The sequence below is a fragment of the Cupressus sempervirens genome, chromosome 7 (assembly GCF_028749045.1).
Source record: "Cupressus sempervirens isolate cs-2001-9-10 chromosome 7, ASM2874904v1, whole genome shotgun sequence".
NCBI classification, from domain to species: Eukaryota; Viridiplantae; Streptophyta; class Pinopsida; order Cupressales; family Cupressaceae; genus Cupressus; species Cupressus sempervirens.
Genome location: NC_143124.1, coordinates 290160136 through 290180498, shown reverse-complemented (window position 1 = coordinate 290180498; position 20363 = coordinate 290160136). Strand labels below are relative to the sequence as shown.

General features: G+C 30.3%; 1 protein-coding gene across 1 annotated transcript; it reads left to right on the top strand.

The window, feature by feature from the left end:
* Positions 1 to 18473: 18473 nt before the first annotated feature.
* Positions 18474 to 20040, top strand: LOC149546564 (GDSL esterase/lipase At4g10955-like). Its single transcript, XM_089794621.1, has 2 exons — positions 18474 to 18589; positions 18891 to 20040. The coding sequence occupies exons 1-2, from the start codon at positions 18531 to 18533 to the stop codon at positions 19834 to 19836; spliced, it is 1005 nt and encodes a 334-aa protein (XP_089650747.1). The 5' UTR covers positions 18474 to 18530; the 3' UTR covers positions 19837 to 20040.
* Positions 20041 to 20363: the final 323 nt, after the last annotated feature.

Genomic DNA, 20363 nt, shown 5'->3' with positions numbered 1-20363 from the left:
TATATCATCCTCTATTTCTTTTCCTTTACTCAAAAATCTTGTACTTGGTTGATCCTTAGGTTCAGCTGTCCTTGTGCTTAATGCTAGAATTTGGTATAGAAATAATAGTAGAAATTGTAGGACTAGCAATGAAATTTTTTACAGTGCCTACTAATGGAACGCTGATTGGAATACTTACTAAATCCAAAACTGATGTATTTATAGAAGTATCCAAAACTATAGAAGCCAAAACTATAGAATCCAAAATTATACTTACTGTAGAAGAGCTCAAAATGGTAGAACACATTGTATCTATTACTACTAATGACTCAGTGACTGAATAGTGTTGTAGCTTGGTAAGTGGTAGACACTTATATTAGTGATGTGCTGAGTTGTGAGGTAGAAAAGAGTGATTGGACATTCGATGTATCTGTTGTGGTCACAATCAAACTTGATAAAGCTATCTTTGAGCTTGAAGATGTTGTAAGTTTTGGTAGAGAGTGAGGAAGTGATGCAATGACAACCACTACTATCTTGACTGGGTCAGTCTCCTCTTCATCTTCCTTGGCTTCCTCTGTAGCTTCTTCCTCTTTACCTTCTTCATCATCCTTCATTAGCTCCTAATAGTCAATTGTGACAAATTGAGTGGAGTTTTCATCATTATCTTCATCTTTGTCACTGTCATCATCATCATCTTTAATTTCTACCAGATATTCACTCAGTTTGTAAAGATGGAAGACATTTCTCTATGTGTTTGTAGCATTCCTCACACCATACTTTATATCTTTCATCAAAACTAGACATGTATTGAACTTAAGAGTCATTTTGTTCTCATTGTCTTTTAATGCCTTATTTACCTCTACATTACTCAAGGTGGGTACCAACTATCTTAATGTTTGTGAAAAAATGTCTTTGACAGTCAGCTAGGTGTTCTCCCATATTAACTTGATCTTTTCTAGCAAAACTACAGGGATTTGTGATGCCGGCTGGTCTAGAGAGTATTTCCATTTATCCATCTTATCCATGACCAGATCCTGAACTTCTTTCTGCTTTGTTGGAGCCCTTGTCTTATATTTGAGAGCTTTAAAATTATGTACTCCTACACCTTCTCTAAGTACCTTGAGCATTTCCTAAAATGTAGGTGGAGGTCAGTTGAAGATGACATCACCACCTTCCTTGTTTGCTTTCTTCCTGAATCTCCTGGTAAACACAGTAGTGGATGGCTTTGGTGGCTTGGTGATAATCACCTTTCCTTTCTTCTTTGTTGGCTCTTCTTCCTTTACTGATTCCTCTTCATCCTCTACTTCTTCAACATATTCTCCTTTTTCCTCAGTCAACATAGGAGGTGTTGATGTTTTCAATTTGGCTATCCTCCTCTTGCCTTTGTTTACTGCCTGTGGAAGCTTGATCTCAAGCTCTATTCTTGCTTTTTCCTCATCATAAGTTCTAAAGTAGGGTGCCTTTGGATCAATAGACTTATTTACTAGGGCTTTAGTGATGTCTTTAGTTTCATCAATATTAACCTCATATGGAAGAGGTTTTACCCATACAACCCTAGGTCTTACCACTTGGATGTAGACTTTATCACTGTCTACCATAAAAAAACATCATTCTTATAGTCATCTACCAACTTCTTTGGTATCCTGAACCTGTTATTCATCTTTTCCTTGAAGACTTCAAAATAATTATCCATAATGCTAAAAAAATTCTCACCCATTTTAGAAGTATATTCGTTAATCTGATAGAAAATTGGCACATCTTTTCTCCACACTATAGTGCCTTTTGAAGGGAAAAACTTTTGAACATAGAAAAATAAACATGTCAATAATGAACCAAATTTGCATGGGTTATTCTCAGAGTTTCTAATGCTTTCCATGTTTTTGTTCAACTGCTTCAACAACAAGTCTGCTAGGTCATATGATAGATTATTCGTCATGACCTTGTAAGCCAAGTCAACTGCTTCACATGACACACTATTAAGTCAGCTTGAACTATAAGTCTTGTGTGCTATGACATGGATGACAAATTTTATTTTCATTCCTCTATTGTCCCACTTGGCTAGGGTTTTGGTGGTTTTAGCTTTGGTGAGCATGGGGAGACTAGTTATGTGATGGATGATTTTCTTGGTGATCAAGACTGGTTGTTCTAGCCATAATTGACCATTGTGAACTTGGTTGAGGATATATCTAATCCATTTAATTTGGAAACTCCGTGGTAGATGGGGAATGTGAGTTAAACCCTTTTCTTCCAAATGCTTGTGTTTAGGCTCAAGAATTCTATTTATACAGAGTTCACCTAGGGCATCATCCATTTCTAGGGTTTCAATCTCTTGAATTGCACATTTAAAATGAGTAGTACCTTAGGTGGGATCTGTGACTGTGCTTCATTCGGATCGAGGGTTTCAGCAATTGTTGGCATGAGTTTGAAATTAGGGGCTTTCCATTCAACACCTTGGACCAAAATCTTTGACCCTTTCCTTGGCTTGTTGCTATTGCTGGATGCCATGATAACTTAGTAAGCTTGGGAAAACTTTGAAGAACTTAGCTATAAATTCTGCTCAAAGTTACTTGATTTCTCTACAAATCACTCTTTCACAATAACACTTGAATTCTCAATGAAAATGAAGTCAATTTCCTACCTTTTTGATAAAACTTCAGCATTAATGCTCAATATGATGGTAGTTGTGATGACAGTATGTGCAATAGTCTATCATCGACTATTTATTTAGATTTCTTGGTAAAGGCTCTATAACTCGGCAACGAAACATTTCCTTGTAACTCTAGACTTTACTTGGTAGAGTCCATGACCTAACCTTGCTTGGTAGAGAAGTCAATTTGGTGATAACTATTATTGGTCTCACCAATGATCCTTTTGTATCTTGAATATTGATTTGGATCTTTACTTTCTTTCAATTGGAACTAATAAGATGTGACCTTGACAACACAGTTCTAGTTCTTCCTTAAGAACTCAGTTAGAAATGGTGGAGTCACCCACTTCGTGAGTGAAATGACTACCATTGCTTGAACTAGCATGCTAGGTAGATTTAGGAATCCATTGCTATCTCATCTATTTCCTGATGTTATCTTCTTTTGCCTTCTTTTCATCTTCAATTCTACCTGTATTCATGCAATTCTTAGCTATATGAGCAAGTTTAGTAGAAGTGTAACATCTTATGGTGGTATCTTTTCTTCTCATGTGATGTTTGACACAATTCATGCCAATGTGTTCATATTCTCCACAATAATAACATCTACACCAAGTGTTATAGTCCCAACCAAATATTTCCTTCATAATTTGTTTTGCTAGATTGAATGACTTAGATGTGCATTCAGATGCGTTGTGACCTTTTTTTGCATTTGTGACACTTGACCTCAAATTTTGGTTTCTCTTTGCATTCATTAGCCCTATGACCATGTTGACTGTAATTGTAGAATTTTCCATTGAATTTAGCTTTTCCATTAATCCAACATTTGTTTGATGTATGACCTATCTTACCACAGTGATTGCAAGTAGGTTTTTGATTCTTTTGGGCAACTTGTTTGGAGGATTCACCTTCTTCTTTGTATCCAATTCCTAGTTTACCCTTTTGCCTATAGATATTTTTCTCATTCAACTGATTCAATTGATTCATGTCTACTTGGGATTTCATTATCCTTCCATTGAGTTGCTTTTCAAAATTAAGATATTCCTTAATCTTTCATTGATTTGTCTTTTAGAGTTTATATCATTCCTTAATCTTTCATTTTTAGATCTCAAGTTCATGATTTCTTCATTTGCATTGGAGAGTTGATCAATAAGGTCTTGTTGTTGAAGGGATTGATTTTTAATTTCATTATTACTTCCATACAAATCTTCTTTTTCCTTGTTTCTCTGTTCCAAGATTTCACATAATCTTATTGACTAAATTTCTTGTTCTCTTTTCAATTTCCTTGCCTCTTCTTGCAGGGAACCATTCTTTTCTAGGAGTTCTTTGATTGCATCATTTGCTTCATCAGAGCTTCTTGAAGGGAAAAATTCTTCAATCTTTTCCTTAATATACTGATGATCATTCATCTGATTAGCAAGTTCCTTCCTTCTTTTTAGAGATTGTGAAAGATGCTCCTTTCCTTTCATGAGCTAGGCTATGGCCATCTCTAGATCTAGCTTTTCATTGTCAATACTTTGTCAAGTCTGAATATCTCCATTGTCCTTTGATCTTTGCTCAAGATGTCAAAATTTATCGTAAGAACCACAATGCTCTGATACCAATTGTTGGAAATATTCAATACTAGCTAGGTTACTGAGAGGAGAGGGGTGAATCGGTAACCTCAAACTTTTTTATATCAAATTTAGACTTTAATTGTATAATCCAATTACCATTCAATTCATCATAATAGATCTAACTGCATGCATGAGAAATTGAAAACATAAAACATTCATAACACATGAACACAATAATTTGGTGACCCAAAAATCTTCCAAATAGAAAGTAAACTTGGAGTGGGGATGATACCCAAAAAACTTCAATATTGCACCATAAAGTTGGCCGATTAAGGCTTACATTGATTACTTATGATGATCTACCTTGTTAGGAGCAATTAGGACTACTAGGTCCACCTTGTTAGAGGTTTTTCAAACATACAGTGAAGTATGCACTTGATAAAGAGATTTAAGAAAAGACTATTAAGTCTACCTTGTTAAAGGATTTTAAACTGATTCACCTATTAGGATGAAACATTAGATCTTTGACTTACAACTAAATTGCTAATAGAGATTCCTTTAAGTACTAATCACCTTTATGAGATAGATATAACTCTACTACTCCTGATATAGCCTTACAATATATTTTGTCTGCTATTGATTCACATTCACATGCCTACATTCCATTCACATTGTCACAAATTCACACTTGGCTATGATACAATATATTACATATATCAATCCAATTCACATAATTATAAAGTTAACCATCATACAAGTTAACACCAATATTACAAAGTCGGCCCATATGTAGATACTCAGGTTCTGAAGACTGACTTGGTGAAGTTTTGATACTTGGTGTCCACTATCATTACTTGGCATCGTCATACACTTGGTAGAAGTAGAAGCTTAGTCCATACTAATCACTTCAATGTAGTCTTAAACTTGGTATATACTGGTGTCTCAATAGATACTGCATAACTCGGTATAAACTGAATTACTAGTTTACCACAATTGCACTCGATAAACACTAATCTTTAAATAGTTCGATTAATACTGTCTTCACTTTACATGAATTGCTAACTTTGTAAAACTAGAAAGCTTGGTAACCACTAAAATGCTTGGGTTAAACTGTTACACTTCACACTGACTAAATTCACTAGGTAACCACTAGAATTCTCAATGTGAACTGTAGTGCTTGGTGGCTACAAAATTACATGGCAAACACTGTAGACTATTCATTGAGCTTGGTAGCTATACAAAATTTGAATAAGTGTTGTCACTAATAACAAGTTGACTAAATCTCAATCAAAACAAACCCCTTAGCCACTATTAATAATAATAATATGGTAAAATTAAGGTCCTTGATGTTGAAAGTACTAGAACTATGACAAATAAGGGAACCCATAGGTCTAGCAAGAGACTGGGAGACACAAATCCCTCTAACCCACCTAGTAAAGAAAAAATGATTAGTTATGAATCCATGGATGATTCTTACAAAAGAGGAGGGCCTAAACCTAAGAGGAAAGCCACAAGGAGAAATTATGGTGAATAGGAAGACAAGGGGACTACTAGTGAAGGAAAATAGTAGGAAACCATGGTCTGGGGTCAAGACAACCCCTTTCATTCTCGTGTGTTGAATATGTTTCAAATAGAGACCAATACCCCTGAGTTGAGGGAGGGGAGTCAAACTAGAGATTGAGCAACTATTTCCCTTTTTAAGAATTTAAGCATGGGAGATCAAAACTAGGGTTTGAGAACATAATTGAGACTTAGGTTAACAAGTCTATAGGAGGTAATAATTAGAAAGGTGAGAATGTTTTTCCTTAGGTTACTATTGATAAACAACCTCCTCTTAAGTAGTACTTTTCCAATTTGGACGAAACCATTACCAATTTAATTAAGAAGAATGAGGACTTGAAGGATAAGTTTAACATGGTGGCTAATTTTTCCATTTGTGTCATGTAGTTGGCTACTATCAACCTCCATTATTGTAGGTTGGGAGGAGTAGATCATTGATGCCAAGGACATGGGAACTACTTAACCTCCCTATGGCTTCTTAACATATAATTGGCTAAGGCTCCTGCTAAAGAACTTAAACAACCAAAAGAAGGAGAGTTAGCTCCTAGCCCTGTGTTTTTTCATTTTTGGTTTTTATGTTTTGTAGTTTCTATGTGGCCATGGGGTTTATTTTGTAATTAATACTTGGCGTTGGTTTATGCTTGGAAGCTTAAATTGGGCTAAAATTTTATATAATGATGATAATATGATACATGTGAAGTAAAGTAGGTTTAGGTATAGAAATATGTTAGTTTGAGGATTATTTATATTAATTAAGGGGGTTGGTTAATCGTATGGCAATGAATACCAACTAATTTACAATTTTATTTTTTTTGTACTTGGGTTAGCCCCCATTTTGGTTGGTTTTTTATATTAAAAAAATTGAACATTTTATTTTGGACATGTTAAATGTCACCTCCCTTATAATTTCAATATGTTAACATTTTATTCTTATGATTCCCTTGAGACACCTAACTTTATTTCTTAGGCTTTCTCCCTTCCTTCTCTAAGACTAGAAAACTTTATTTTAAATGAAACTTTTATTTAAGTTGTACAAATAGGAAAAAAATCCATAATATTATTTTTTAACATTGTAAATAAGAATCTCCTTAACTAAGTTTGCTTATTAAGTTTATTTGGTCTTATGTGATCAAATTTGATTAAAAATATTGACAATTTTAATCTCCTTTACTAAGTTGATCAATAAATTTTATTTGGTCTTTTATGTAATTAAATTTCATTTTAAAAGCTCACAATTTTAATCCTTAAATAATTCTCATTTATCTATATTTAATCAAATACAATACACATGACCAATTTAGTATAGTATGCTAGCGCAAGTGTATTCCAATAAAATCCATTGCATTATTAATGTAAATTGGAATTAAACTATTCTGACCCACAACCATGGCATATGAAAATATCACTAAAGTGAGTGAGAATAGTTAATGTTTTTATGGAAACTATTTCCACTCAATAAATAAAACTATGAATACAAAGCTAAAAAATGGTAATATTATGAATAAAATTCATTTTTTTGTCTAAGGGATGATTATATTCTAAGAAATAATTGGATAAATGGAAGATCTATGTGAAATTTCTTAAAGGAACAAATATATTAGGTGATAACCATAGGCTATTAGATGATAAATTTCATGGAAATGAATTAATAAGGTGATAATAATAGGAGATTCTATGATAAATTTCTTTTCATGGGAATGAATGAATTAGGTGATAATGATAGGAGAATGGATGATAAATTTAATGGAAATGAAGGAATGAATTCAGTCATAAAATTCTTAGAAATGAAAGATTAGGAGAAAGAACTTCTTAGGTGAAGATAATAATTATTTGTGCACAACACTCAATAAAGAAATACAATGTGGTTTGCATAGATATGGTAATATTAAGAATAATTGTTCTTTTTCAAGGGATGTCTATGTTCTAGAAAATATTGGATAAATGGATGATATGTGGGAAAATGCTTAAATGAATGAATAACAAGAGTGTATGACATGAATGATTGGATTAGGTTATAATGATAGGAGATTAGATGATAAATTTAATTGGAATGAATGAATTAGGTCATAATGATAGGAGACAATGTGATAAATTTCATGGGAATGAAATAATTGCATGATAATAAAAGAAGATTGGATGATTTTTTTAATGAAAATGAAGGGATAGGTCATAAGATTCTTAGAAATGAAAGATTACATGAAAGAACTTCTTAGATGAAGACAATTAATATGTGTGTACAATGCTTAATAAAGAAATACAATGTGCCTTGTATAGATATGGTAATAGTAAGAATAAATAATTTTCCTAGGGATGGCTTTGTTCTAGGAAACCATTGGATAAATGGAGGATTTGTGAGAAAATGCTTAAAGGAATGAATGAATAACAAGATTGTATGACATGAATGCATGGATTAGGTGATAATGATAGGAGATTAGATGATAAAGTTCATGGGAATAAATGAATAAGGAGATTAGGTGATAAATTTCATGGGAATGAATGAATTAGGTCATAATAAAAGGAGATTGGGTCATAAATTTCATGAAAAATGAAGGGATAGGTTATAAGATACCTGAAAATGGAAGATTATGTGAAAGAACTTCTTAGGTGAAGACAATTATTATTTGTGTACAACACTCAATAAATAAATGCAACGTGGCATGTAAAGTTATGGTAATATTAAGAATGAATGTTTTTTCCCAAAGGATGGCTAAGTTTTAAGAAATCATTGGATAAATGGATGATATGTAGGAAAACACTTAAAGGAATGGATGAATAACAAGATTGTACAACATGAATAAATGGTTTAGGTGATAATGATAGGAGATTAGATGATAAATTTCATGAAAATGAATGAATTAGATGATAATGATAGGAGATGAGGTGATAAATTTCATGGGAATGAATGAATTAGGTGATAATAAAAGAAGATTGGGTCATAAATTCCATCAAAAATGAAGAGATAGGTCACAAAATTCTTTAAAATGAAAGATCAGACGAAAGGATTTCCTTAGTGAAGACAATTATTATTATTTCTATACAACGCTCAATTAAGAAATACAGTGTAGCCTGTATAGACAAGCTTGATGTGATGTGGTGCACAAATTTGCTTCAAAGAATAGCGAAGGCATAGTCGCAGTTGGATGTTTAGAGAAACGTGAAGTTGTGCGATACAGTGTGAAGGCATAAAAATATAGCAGTCCCTTGGCAGAGTACAACAGAGATCGGCTCGATGTGAAGAAGCAGGGTGGGAGAAACCGATACCATTTAGTTGGAAGCTGGCCTCTGTGACGGACGCGAGAAGCAAATCTGACTTGATTAATAATAATTTCAAGAATGACCTTGAAAAGCCGGACTATAAAATATACCTTTCAGACGGCTACTGGGATTGCGAAGGTGCGCATGCGGAAACTCCCCTAGCAATGGATTTGCTAATTATTGGCAAAGATCCTGAACCAGCAAAAAACAATTGAATGTGGGAAGCTGATAAAAGATATACCGTCCGCTTGGCGTTTCGCTTGTGTGAAGGGAGTGAGGGCTAATCTTGGTACGGTCAGAGAAACCCTTGAAAAGAGTAATGTTAAGTACACAGATCTTTGTGACGGGCATGTCACTTCCCAACTTAAGCTTTCCAAAACGAAGGGAAGGCACAGCATTATCTGCTCATTCAGATAGCTAAAGAACCCGTGTGGTAAGCGTGGATGCAAGAAGTGAAAGTGTTTGGAATATCATGGGTTGGTATGGTTTGTTATTATAATTCTAATATTGTTGTGTGAGCGGCTTTCTTGAGTCATTTTTCATATGGTTTGGGTGGTTAAGGGAAGCTTCGTTATGTGTACATTATATATAGTGTCACGAGTGGCTATGTGATGGGAAAGACTTGATAAAAGTCATATTTTAATGAATGTACTCGGCGATTCATATCCTAAATAAGATATTATTATTATTATTATTAATTGTGTTGGGTTTTTTATTATAAAAGATTCTATGAGATTATTTTTTGAGGGAGGTGGATGTGGAGAAAATTGGGGAAGTGTAATCAGTTAGATATGAGTGTTGATTTCTATCAAAGTTGAAGATTATTTTCTAGATCATTTGAAATAATTTTTCTTATATTTAAATAAATATAAACATTTTTCTAAAGAATTTAGCTTCATCTTCATACTTCTATTTTTGTGTAGACCTTATCATAATCAAGATTATTGAAATTAGAAAGTTCAAATTCATCTAAGATCAAACCCACAACACAAGAACTCAATTATATATATAGAAAAGAAAGCCACAACATCTAAAAGATGAGATCTCATTGTGACCATAAATATGCACTAGATCAAGTACCCTATTTAGATTTTCTCTTTACATTGTAGCTACAAAATTAATTGTCAATGCCATTTTCCTACAGTCCTAGCAATAGGGAGAGTTGGGGCCCATGCTCTTCTATTGAGACTCACTTGATCTCCAATCAAGGAAGCACACTACAACATACATCCTATCATACAAGATTGTTATTTGGAGGAGAAGAAAAGGAAAAGATTCATCAATTTTCAAAAACTCCTTAGTAGACAACCTCTTGTAAATGGTTATCCTATCCTTCTACCTTAGATGATCATCAACATTTTTCCCAAAATAGATAAAATGAATCTAGTCCTTTATGTGGAGGCTTTTCTATGATGGTAGGATGTTGGGGGGGTGAACCTTGTTTTCACTAGTAGATAACCTACTTATCCATACTACATGGGCTTGAGCACTCATTTTTCTTAGATTCACACATCCAAATCCTAGCTTAATGTACTCCTTATGTGAATTTCTCAGCCTTTTATTAAAAACTAATCAATCTACTTCATTCATTCAACATTATTAACTACACACAAAACATAAATTTTTTTTTTCAAAATATCATCTGACATTCATTTTAAATTTTTTTTTATCTAACATAAAATTTCTGAAAATAATAATCAAATAAATATAAATGTATGATTTTCAAGTTATTGATTAACCAAATGAAAGTTATCAATTTTAATAATTAATAATTAAAACCAATTGAAATTTCAAAGAAAGAAAGATTTATATATTCCAAAAACCAAAAATGAAAAATCCCAAGTTAATTCTAATAAAGTTCAAAAAACTATACCTTGGGGAGTGCACTCAAAATTCATAACTATTTCATTTATCTATGTCATATTCAAGAAACCAAAACCCTTTTTTAAAACTTCTTTTATGATCTCTTAAATGTTACCAAAATATACAAGGCAACGATAACCCACATGGGGATGCTAAAATTTTTTGTAAAGAAAAGTTCAATGTCTATGCTAAAAATATAATTATTTCTACAAACTTGACCCTTCCAAATGATCAAGATTATATAATTTTTACACCTAGCCACCAAAGGCCAACACGTAATGTATCATAATTAAAGGAAATACTAATTTACAACAATAGGTCTATAGTATGGGTTTATGTTGCTAGAAAATTCCATTCATTTGGGAGTTTTCTTTTCGATGACATGTAGTCAAAAAGGTCCATGTGGCAACCCTACATTTTCCCAATTTTAGAATGGGCTTATGTGCTTGTGAAATTGTTAGCTACCTGGAAATTTTAAAATTTCCCATTGTCATGCTTCTACGAAAGTAATTCAATTCATTGCCCTGTACTTAATTTCAGGTTTGGTTGGTAACATATTTGTGGGTTCTTATTAGCAATTCATGTTTTTAATTTTTATTTTACTTTTTTTCTTGCACTTGTTTACATGAATTGAGTGCATATCTCTATTCTTCATGTTTTATATTTTCTATGAGGTAGCAAAGTGTGGTGTTTGTGAGAGATTTGGGCATTTGATTTTTCAAGTATGTCTCTTGCTTAGATAATTTTTTACTTTGATGGTCATTTGATCAAGGAATTTTTCTAGGTTGTATATTTCTCTTTTATGATCTTTTATTATATTTGTCATAGGTTATATTATTGCAATAAGTTGTACTTAATTGGTGATTAATATTTTTAATTTTAACCAATTAGATGAAAACTTTTTTTTATCATCTCTTTTAGTTTTCAAAGTATATAGGTGAGTTTTTTTAAATTTTTAATTCAATAAAATTATTTTAATACAATTTGATTGGCTTATATATTTGGGTGTTATATGAGTAGATTTCCTAGGATGCTCAATATATTAAAAAAATCTAAACTTTAATTCTTTTAGATTAATTATCTTTGTTGTAGTTCTAAGTTTCATTACACTCTAAAAGTGATTTATTATACAAATTCTATTTCACACATCAATTCATCCATTTTTCATACTTTAAATTTTTTTTTAAAATGAATTCTTGCCATCAAACTTTTACTACCTATATTCTATTACTATTTATTAAATTATTTTAATAATTATTAAACTTTATGACAAATACACTATGTGGCACTTGATTTTTTAATGTTTGTTGTCATTATTTGGGTTCGTAGTGAATAACCTTTTTTAATAGGCATTTCTTCTACCTAGTCAGGGGTTGGTAAAGGCTATATATTGGTGGTGTTTTCTCATTTTAATTTGGGTTTTTGTTTATTGTAATGGCTAATATTTACAATTAATAATTTTTGTTTATGTGTCTAGAGTTTGCAAACAATATTATGACAATATTTTTTGACCACATGGGTCTCTTAAAGAGGGTAATTTGCAAGGTGGCAATACAAAGAGAGAAAAGGGTGCATGCTTTAGGTTAGAAACTTGATATTGCTTGTTTGTTGTTTAATCGTAATGGCCAAAAAATTACTTTAGAGAAAATATTGTTTGTATGCCTATTCACTTTCTATTTGTTGGCATCATGATAATCTATAGAGAATGATGTTTATATGAAAAATATGATTGAAAGTGGGTATCAATTCTTTTGTGTATTTATTGTATTTATTTTTAATAATGTTTTACTATTGATATAGTGATTGACTATTCAGTTTCTATTTGTTTTTTTGGTTAGTGTTTGCAAAGAATATTATTTATTTCTAAATTCTTTGAATACCATATCAAACAAGCATCTTATAGTGGCAAGCACTTTCCATAAATGGTGATTGAAATAATAGATTGTATAACTATTTATAAAAGTAGTTTAAAAAATATTAAAAACAAATAGTTAATAAGACTAATTAGAAGTTGAGTTTATTATAAGAATAATTGTAGTGGACTAATATTAGATTTAGTAAATTAAAAGAAAAACCAAGTGCCACGTAGTGACTTGTACTTGCCATAATTTGAAAAAAGTCTAAATTTATACAAGGTATATAAAAATCCAATACATTAAATAAGTATTAGTTCATAGAAGACCAAATCAAATCAATCAATTATATATGATAATTTTTTTTCTAAAATATATAAATATATAAATTAATAAAAAAAATAAAAAATAGTTAAATGTAATTGATAAAATTAATTCACTAATCATAAATAGTATAATGCAAACTATATTATTATAAATAAGATTTAAGTAAAAACTTATAAAATGACCTAAATTAATGTTAAATAAGTAATATATGACAAACAATTTAACATATTATAGTAAACATTTTATTTATACAAATCAACAAATGATAGATTAATAACTTATAAAATAACCTAAATTAATTTTAAATAAGTAATATATGACAAACAATTTAACATATTATAGTAAACATTTTATTTATAGAAATCAACAAATGATAGATTAATAAGTTATAAAATGAGCTATATTAATGTTAAATAAGTAATATATGACAAACAATTTAACATATTATAGTAAACATTTTATTTATAGAAATCAACAAATGATAGATTAATTTTTATTGTATATTACTAATAGTAAAATGATATTTTCTTAAATACATATTCTAGTCACATTTTCACATGCCTAAAAAAAAATTATTAAACAAAGTTGATGACATTAATATTTTTTAACAATTTGATTATACATGTTGAGTTTATTTATTTATGTTGGCATTTTTATATTATAAAAGGAAAATATTAATGATCATGTCAAAAATTACATTGAAAAATTAATAAAACTTAATAACCAATGAAAATCTAGCCGATAAAAATCAATATGGACTTCTGAGAAAAGGGGTCCTATAACACCAAATGAATTGAACCAATTGCCATTGAGATAAATGGTTTATATATTATATTAGAGTGACAAATTGATATATAACTTTAGAAATATTTGAGTAATTAAAAAATAGTTTGTTCTCATTGATTGATTGGTTTTAAACGAATACACAAATTTTAGCGAGTGAATGCAATAGTACGAGCCTATGACAAGTACAATAATAGAATAAAGTAGATTCTTAACCATTCATATTCATATGTCATAGCCTTTAATTTCATATTAGGTACTAGAAATTAAATGCAGTATCATGGAAATATCTATATGATTGTTTAAATATATTTTCAATTATGCAAATAATCATGAAATAAGAATTTAAAACTTTTCTTAGTTATACCATTTTTCTATGATAATGTATTAAAAAATTAAGTTAAATTATTTATTTGAAGTAATTCATTGAAATGAACTTATATAAAAAATAATTTTGTTAACATATAATGTTATTAAAATTATATATCTATGCGGGATTAAACTTTTTATATAAATACAATATATAATTTTTGGATAAATATGTAATATATTCAATAATATATCATCATAATATATCTTATTATTCTATGTCCTAAAATCATTTTGAAGAAAATGAATTATGGACATAGCCTCCAAAAAATGGGGTCTCATAAGAGAAAAAATGAAATCAACCAATCAAATTGGTGAAAAATAATTTTTTGAATATATTAAATTTGTAAATAAATTTAAAAACTTGCATAAGTGAATGCATAATTAAGAAATAGTAATAGCTTAAATGTAAAATAAATATTAAAATTGATATTTATTTAATATTAAATTTATTCATAAATAATAAAGTAAAAAAATACAAATTTCCTTTATGTTAATTAGCAAAACTTGATTACAATAGTATACGCCTATCGAAACATACTAATAATGAAAATGTAAACACCTTAACTTCAATGAAATTTGTAGCCACCACAAAAAGTAAACTATGTTAAGTGTTTCATTTTTTCTTTCTTGAAAATAGTTTTAAGAACACAAGAAAACAATCAAATATATTATAAGTATGATTTAAATGGATGCAAAACTGTGTGGCATTAAGCTTATATATTTTTATATTGTCTCTATGAAAGTTGTAATTGGATCTTAGATTTCAATTTTATTTTTATGGTCAAGTTATGTAGAGAGTATTATTTGTTTGTAACTTCTTCGTAAAGTCTATCCATTGGACCATGTGTAATCACCAAAATGTATTCAATTTCCATTGCTTAAAAAAATTGGAAAAAAAGAAAAACAAAAACAATTGAAAATATGGAATTTATGATTGAAAATATTTGTCAAACATTTGGTTCACAAATTTTGAACCATAATTCTACCACCACAAGCCACATGTTAGAAAGCTGAAAATATTTAACTAAATGCCTTAACATAATTTATTTTTCAAAAATTATTTATTCTCCTCTATGTAATAATTTATATGTTTTCCATTTTTAATGGTACTTTTCTCCTAAAAAAAATTCTTTCAATAATTTAATTTACCATAATTTCCATGGTTAGAAAATGTATTAAGAAATTATGATGGTTTTTATATGTAAGAAAGATAATCAAGAAAAGTAGAATATGCAAATTTCCATGCATACAACAATATTCACTTATTGAATAAATCAAATATGTCATGCTTTCAATTGGAAATTATAAATCATATTTCACAATAGCATGACTTAAAAAAAAAAAAACAACAACAAAACTAAATTTATAACTATATAAAACTAATAATTATCTTAGTAGGTTAAAAAAATTGTTCCATTAGGTCATTCTACCATAATTTTCATGGCTACACTTATCTTTAAAGAAACTATGAAAGCTTTCATATGTAAGATAGAGAATCCAACAAAGTAGAAATGCAAGCTTCAATACAACACAAAACATTCAATTGTCTAAATAGATCAACTAGATCACTCTTTAAATTGTAAATTTAAATTCATATTTAAAAATAACATGACTTGGAAAAAAATAATAATCATATTGAAAGTATAATCATACAGAACCAATAATGAGTGACAGAAGTTCAAATCATTTCAAAACTATGATGAGTGAGCATGTCTAATCATGATAGAGCTTTTTTATGATTTATTTTTTGTCTTGTTGATAAATTATTCTACATGATTGAAATAAATAAAAATTGTGATATAGTTTTAAGTACATTATATTGGGAAACTCATATATGAACAAGTGTTGCATCCATTTGCATGGTTTTGATGTTTCTAGGAGGATTAGGAACATAAAGATCAAAGGGTAAGTAGAAATAAATAGTGTAGATTCAATAAATGTTTTGAAATATATAATAAACTAAAAATAACAAAATACCATGATAGTTAAAGAATGACAAGGTTACAGATTTTGGATAGATGTCATTATTTATTTAGGAATGAACATTGTATATAATAATGTCTCCCATGTGAAGTCCAAAAAATTGTCATTATAGACAAGGCATACTGATCAACTCCTAAACAAAATATTACCCAATATGAAACCTATGGTAGGGTATATAGTGTGCAAGAGAGAAGTATAAAACTTCTCATTGAAAACCACTAAGAATGAAAACTTACCTTCAATCCATCTACCTCCCCCTCATCTAAATCTCCATCAACATATCTAGTTTTCTTAAAAATTCTAATAGAGTACCCACTCACACCTCATCTATGTAAATTATTAGTTAATACATTTGATTGGATCTGAAAATCAAACATATATTTACCATCAATTGTTGTTCATCAAGAAAGAAAACGAGCCATATTACTAAGATGGAATGAATAATTAGGAACATAAACAAGAATTTATATATTTTATCTTTTGTATGAGAAATGTTACTTTTTTTCATCATTCTATGTAAAACCACTTATTATTGAATTAAAAAAGATCAAGGTAATAGAGGAGGGGCCAATTTCAACCCTAACTCTTGTTAGCACTTATGAGGAGGAATCATTTATTGGTTTAAGTTTTGATCTTGTCAAAATGATGAACATGAACATTTGATCTTCTTTTAAAGGAAATGAGTTTTTCCTATTTTAAATTTATTCTTATGTGCAAAAGTTGTAAAACATCTAATGTAATTTAATGATCATTTGCCCTCTTTATTTGAACATGTTAGTTCATTATATATCAAGTTTATGTATTTAATAGAATGGTAGTTATTACAAATAGTGTAAGTAATATTGTTAGTAATTGAGTTTCTTTACAAGTTCCCTAAACTTTTTAATATGACATCTGTAAGAGATAACTTTTGCTACAATAATAGTCTTAACTTTTTTGATATATATGAAATAAAAATTAATTATATTTTGAGGTTTAATTTTTTTATTAATTTAAGAATAAAAACTTCAAATAAATTTAAATTAAATTATTTAAATTAGTAAACAAAGACTTTATAATAATCTATTTATTCTATATGTAAAAGGTTAAATAAAAAATAATAACTCATAACTCATCTCATAAAAATACTAAGATACCTAAGTAGATTAAAAAATGTAGGGAGAGCTAATGTTTGAATCAATGAATAAAGTGATGTGATCATTCATTCGATCATTAAATTTACTATTAAAAATATAAAAGAAATCAACTATGTATGTGTGACAAATTTATCTCATCTTATGTTGTGATGTACAAGTAAAATATAATTTGAATTTAAAAAACATAAAAAGTATTCTTTTGTAAATGTTATATCCTTAAAAAGAAAGTTAAGAAGAAGAGTTATCTAAGTGTACATTGATAGACCATCAAGTGAGACATTGATTTGGTGGTAGTGCTCTCATTATAAATGGATATTCTATGTTTTATTCCCAAATTGTCTGAGAGAAATGTTGTCATGGTAGTAGAACTAGAATATAGTAGAATACCAAACTTCTATAATGTAATTTAATTCTATACTAACAATATTAGAAGCTGAATATAATTTCAAACTCATCTACTGAAATTGTAAAGGGAAGGGAAGAATGAAAATCTGGGGATATAACTTTACCCCTTACGACTCCCTTAATGGAAGACCAATGGAAAGCAGAATATTTGCATAAACATTAAGCATTTAGAATATTTGATTTAGTAAAAAGAAATTCGTTCCATTATATAGAAATTGCGTTAAAGCATAGAATATAGGGTGACGTAATTCCAATGACGTAATGTGTATGCAGGTACTTGTAATTTATGCTGAGAGTCAGAATAGCATCACAGAAGGCTCTCATAAAGACAAGAAGGTTAAAGAGGATTCCTCTTAATAGCCTCACGAATGGTTATAATTTAAACGAAAAGTTCACAAAGGATTCCTCTTAGGTAAGGCACTGAAAAAGAGAACCACTGGATGGTGGTGATACTTATTCCAGTCGAAATTATTTGATGGCTGAGCCATTTTTGTGACTTCCAAAATTGTATAGAGAAATATTTTTAAAAATAAAATATTGGTAAAATGGATGTGTGGTTGGCAGGAGAGAATTATGAATCTTCTTCTTTCCGCTATGATTGGCAGGGAACACGTCATGTTCTATCTCAGGCATGACCCAAGGAATGTTCCATGATTTATCTATAGATATAAAATTTCACTACATGGGTGAAGAGTCTATGTCTTGTAAGTACATCCACTGTAGGAGGACATTTTTGTTGTCTATTTAAAGAGCAAGCGGTAACAAGGTAGATAAAGCAGTTGGTTTCAGCATTGCGAGCATCAGATCAAGTGCAATGGCTAACAAGAATGGCATTGATGTAACAGAGTTTGCCCATTTTGCAAATCCTGACTGGTAAGTTTTTTCACTTTGTTCAAATTTGATTTAGCTATTTTCATTTTAAGGGGGGGGGGGGGGGGAGATGATTAAGTAGTCATTCAGCATAATTCTATTTGTGTAGAATTCTTAAATTGTAAGTAATATTTTGTCAATTTTTTTGGCATGTATCTTAGTAGGTGAGTTAAGAATTTAAAGCTAAGGTTTTCACTTTTGATATTCACGGATCTCTTTGTAGAAATTATCCAGTACAAAGTGATGAAAAAGTAGCATTTCAGAAGTGTAGTCCATACTGATATAATATGATGGGTGATTGTAGGGAAGATCCGGTGCACAGGAGATGCATAGCTGCAGGCCTAGTGAATGTTGTATACCTCATGGAAACACACAAAAACCAGGCAAAGGAATTGTGCTGCTTACAACAATTTGAAGTAGTGGAAACTATTGTCGATCAAAATGATGGGTCTACATTTGGGGCTGTTTTTCAGTGGCGAGGAAGAAGCAAAGCAGGGCCAGGTGGGCCTCCTTCTGAAGTAGTTGCGTTCAGAGGTACACTTCTTCGACCAAGAAATATTTTCAATGACTTGGTGGAAGATTTGAAGGTAGCCATTGGACACTATGATTCCATATGGAGGGTTGAAAAGGGGTTACAGTATCTAAGAACAAGCCTCTATAGGAATGGGTACAACAATGTTTGGCTTGCAGGGCATTCGTTGGGAGCTGCAATAGCACTGGGAACATCAGTGAATCTGCAGAGGGAAGAACGCCATAATCTTGAAGCACATCTTTTCAATCCCCCCTTTGTTTGTCCTACAATCCCACAATTGAAAGTGGTTGAAAAGGGTGGAAACTTTGCAGCGTTGAACATGGCTTTCAGAGATGATCAGAGATCGCTTGAGTTGTACGCTAAGTTCGTTGGCATCAGCGATTGGGTACCCAACATTTATGTGAACCAAAAGGATCCCATTTGTCAGACTTACGTTCCATATTTTGAGGTGTTAACGGGTATATATAGAAATAAAAGTCATTTGCTTTATGAAAGTATGAAGTATCTCTTTTCTTTTGATCTGGTAAAAAAGAAAAGCCCTTGGCATTTGGTTCCCTCTGCTACGGTGATTGTGGCGAATAAACATTTCTTTCACAACCATCATACTATTCGTCAATGGTGGCTTAAGGATCTTCGTATCAATAGTATTGAATATATTCCTTCACATGAAGTTATTCAAAGCATTAAATCTACGGTTCCAGCTGAAATGGTTGAGTAGAATTCCTAGACGTTGCTCAGGAGTGCAGCATCTCATCTTATTGGGAAAACAAGGGCGTAGTATAGCAGTTGTAGCGCTACTCACCGAAAGTGATGCAAGGGCATGTTTCGCATATGAATAGTAATGTATCAATATTATTTTACTTTAAATATTATAGATATATTGGCACATATTTGAATGGAAAAGATGGAAATGATTATGTGACCTGGTGTATTTGCCATTATCAATATTTGTTATCATATTGACTGTTTAAACTTGAAATATTAAGATTTGATTACTAAATTAAAAATATTAAATAGTCAAAATTAACTTACTTTTGTAAATTTAATATTTTTTAACTTATTATATAATGTTAAAAATGATAATTATTATTAAATAATATTTTTTATTTTTATATATTACTAACTGAGGAGTTCTAAGTTTGTTTCTTGTAGCAGAGGTGTACCACATATCTGCAGTTATGTAAAACATGGAAACCTGCGTATATAATTTTAAATGGCTTATGAATATTTGCAAACATCTTCAAG

Excerpts from the sequence above, each read along its gene's own strand:
- LOC149546564 (XM_089794621.1), top strand. The coding sequence starts at position 18,531 with ATGGCTAACAAGAATGGCATTGATGTAACAGAGTTTGCCCATTTTGCA. Across the intron at positions 18,590-18,890 it reads CATTTTGCAAATCCTGACTG|GGAAGATCCGGTGCACAGGA; the intron begins GTAAGTTTTTTC and ends GGGTGATTGTAG.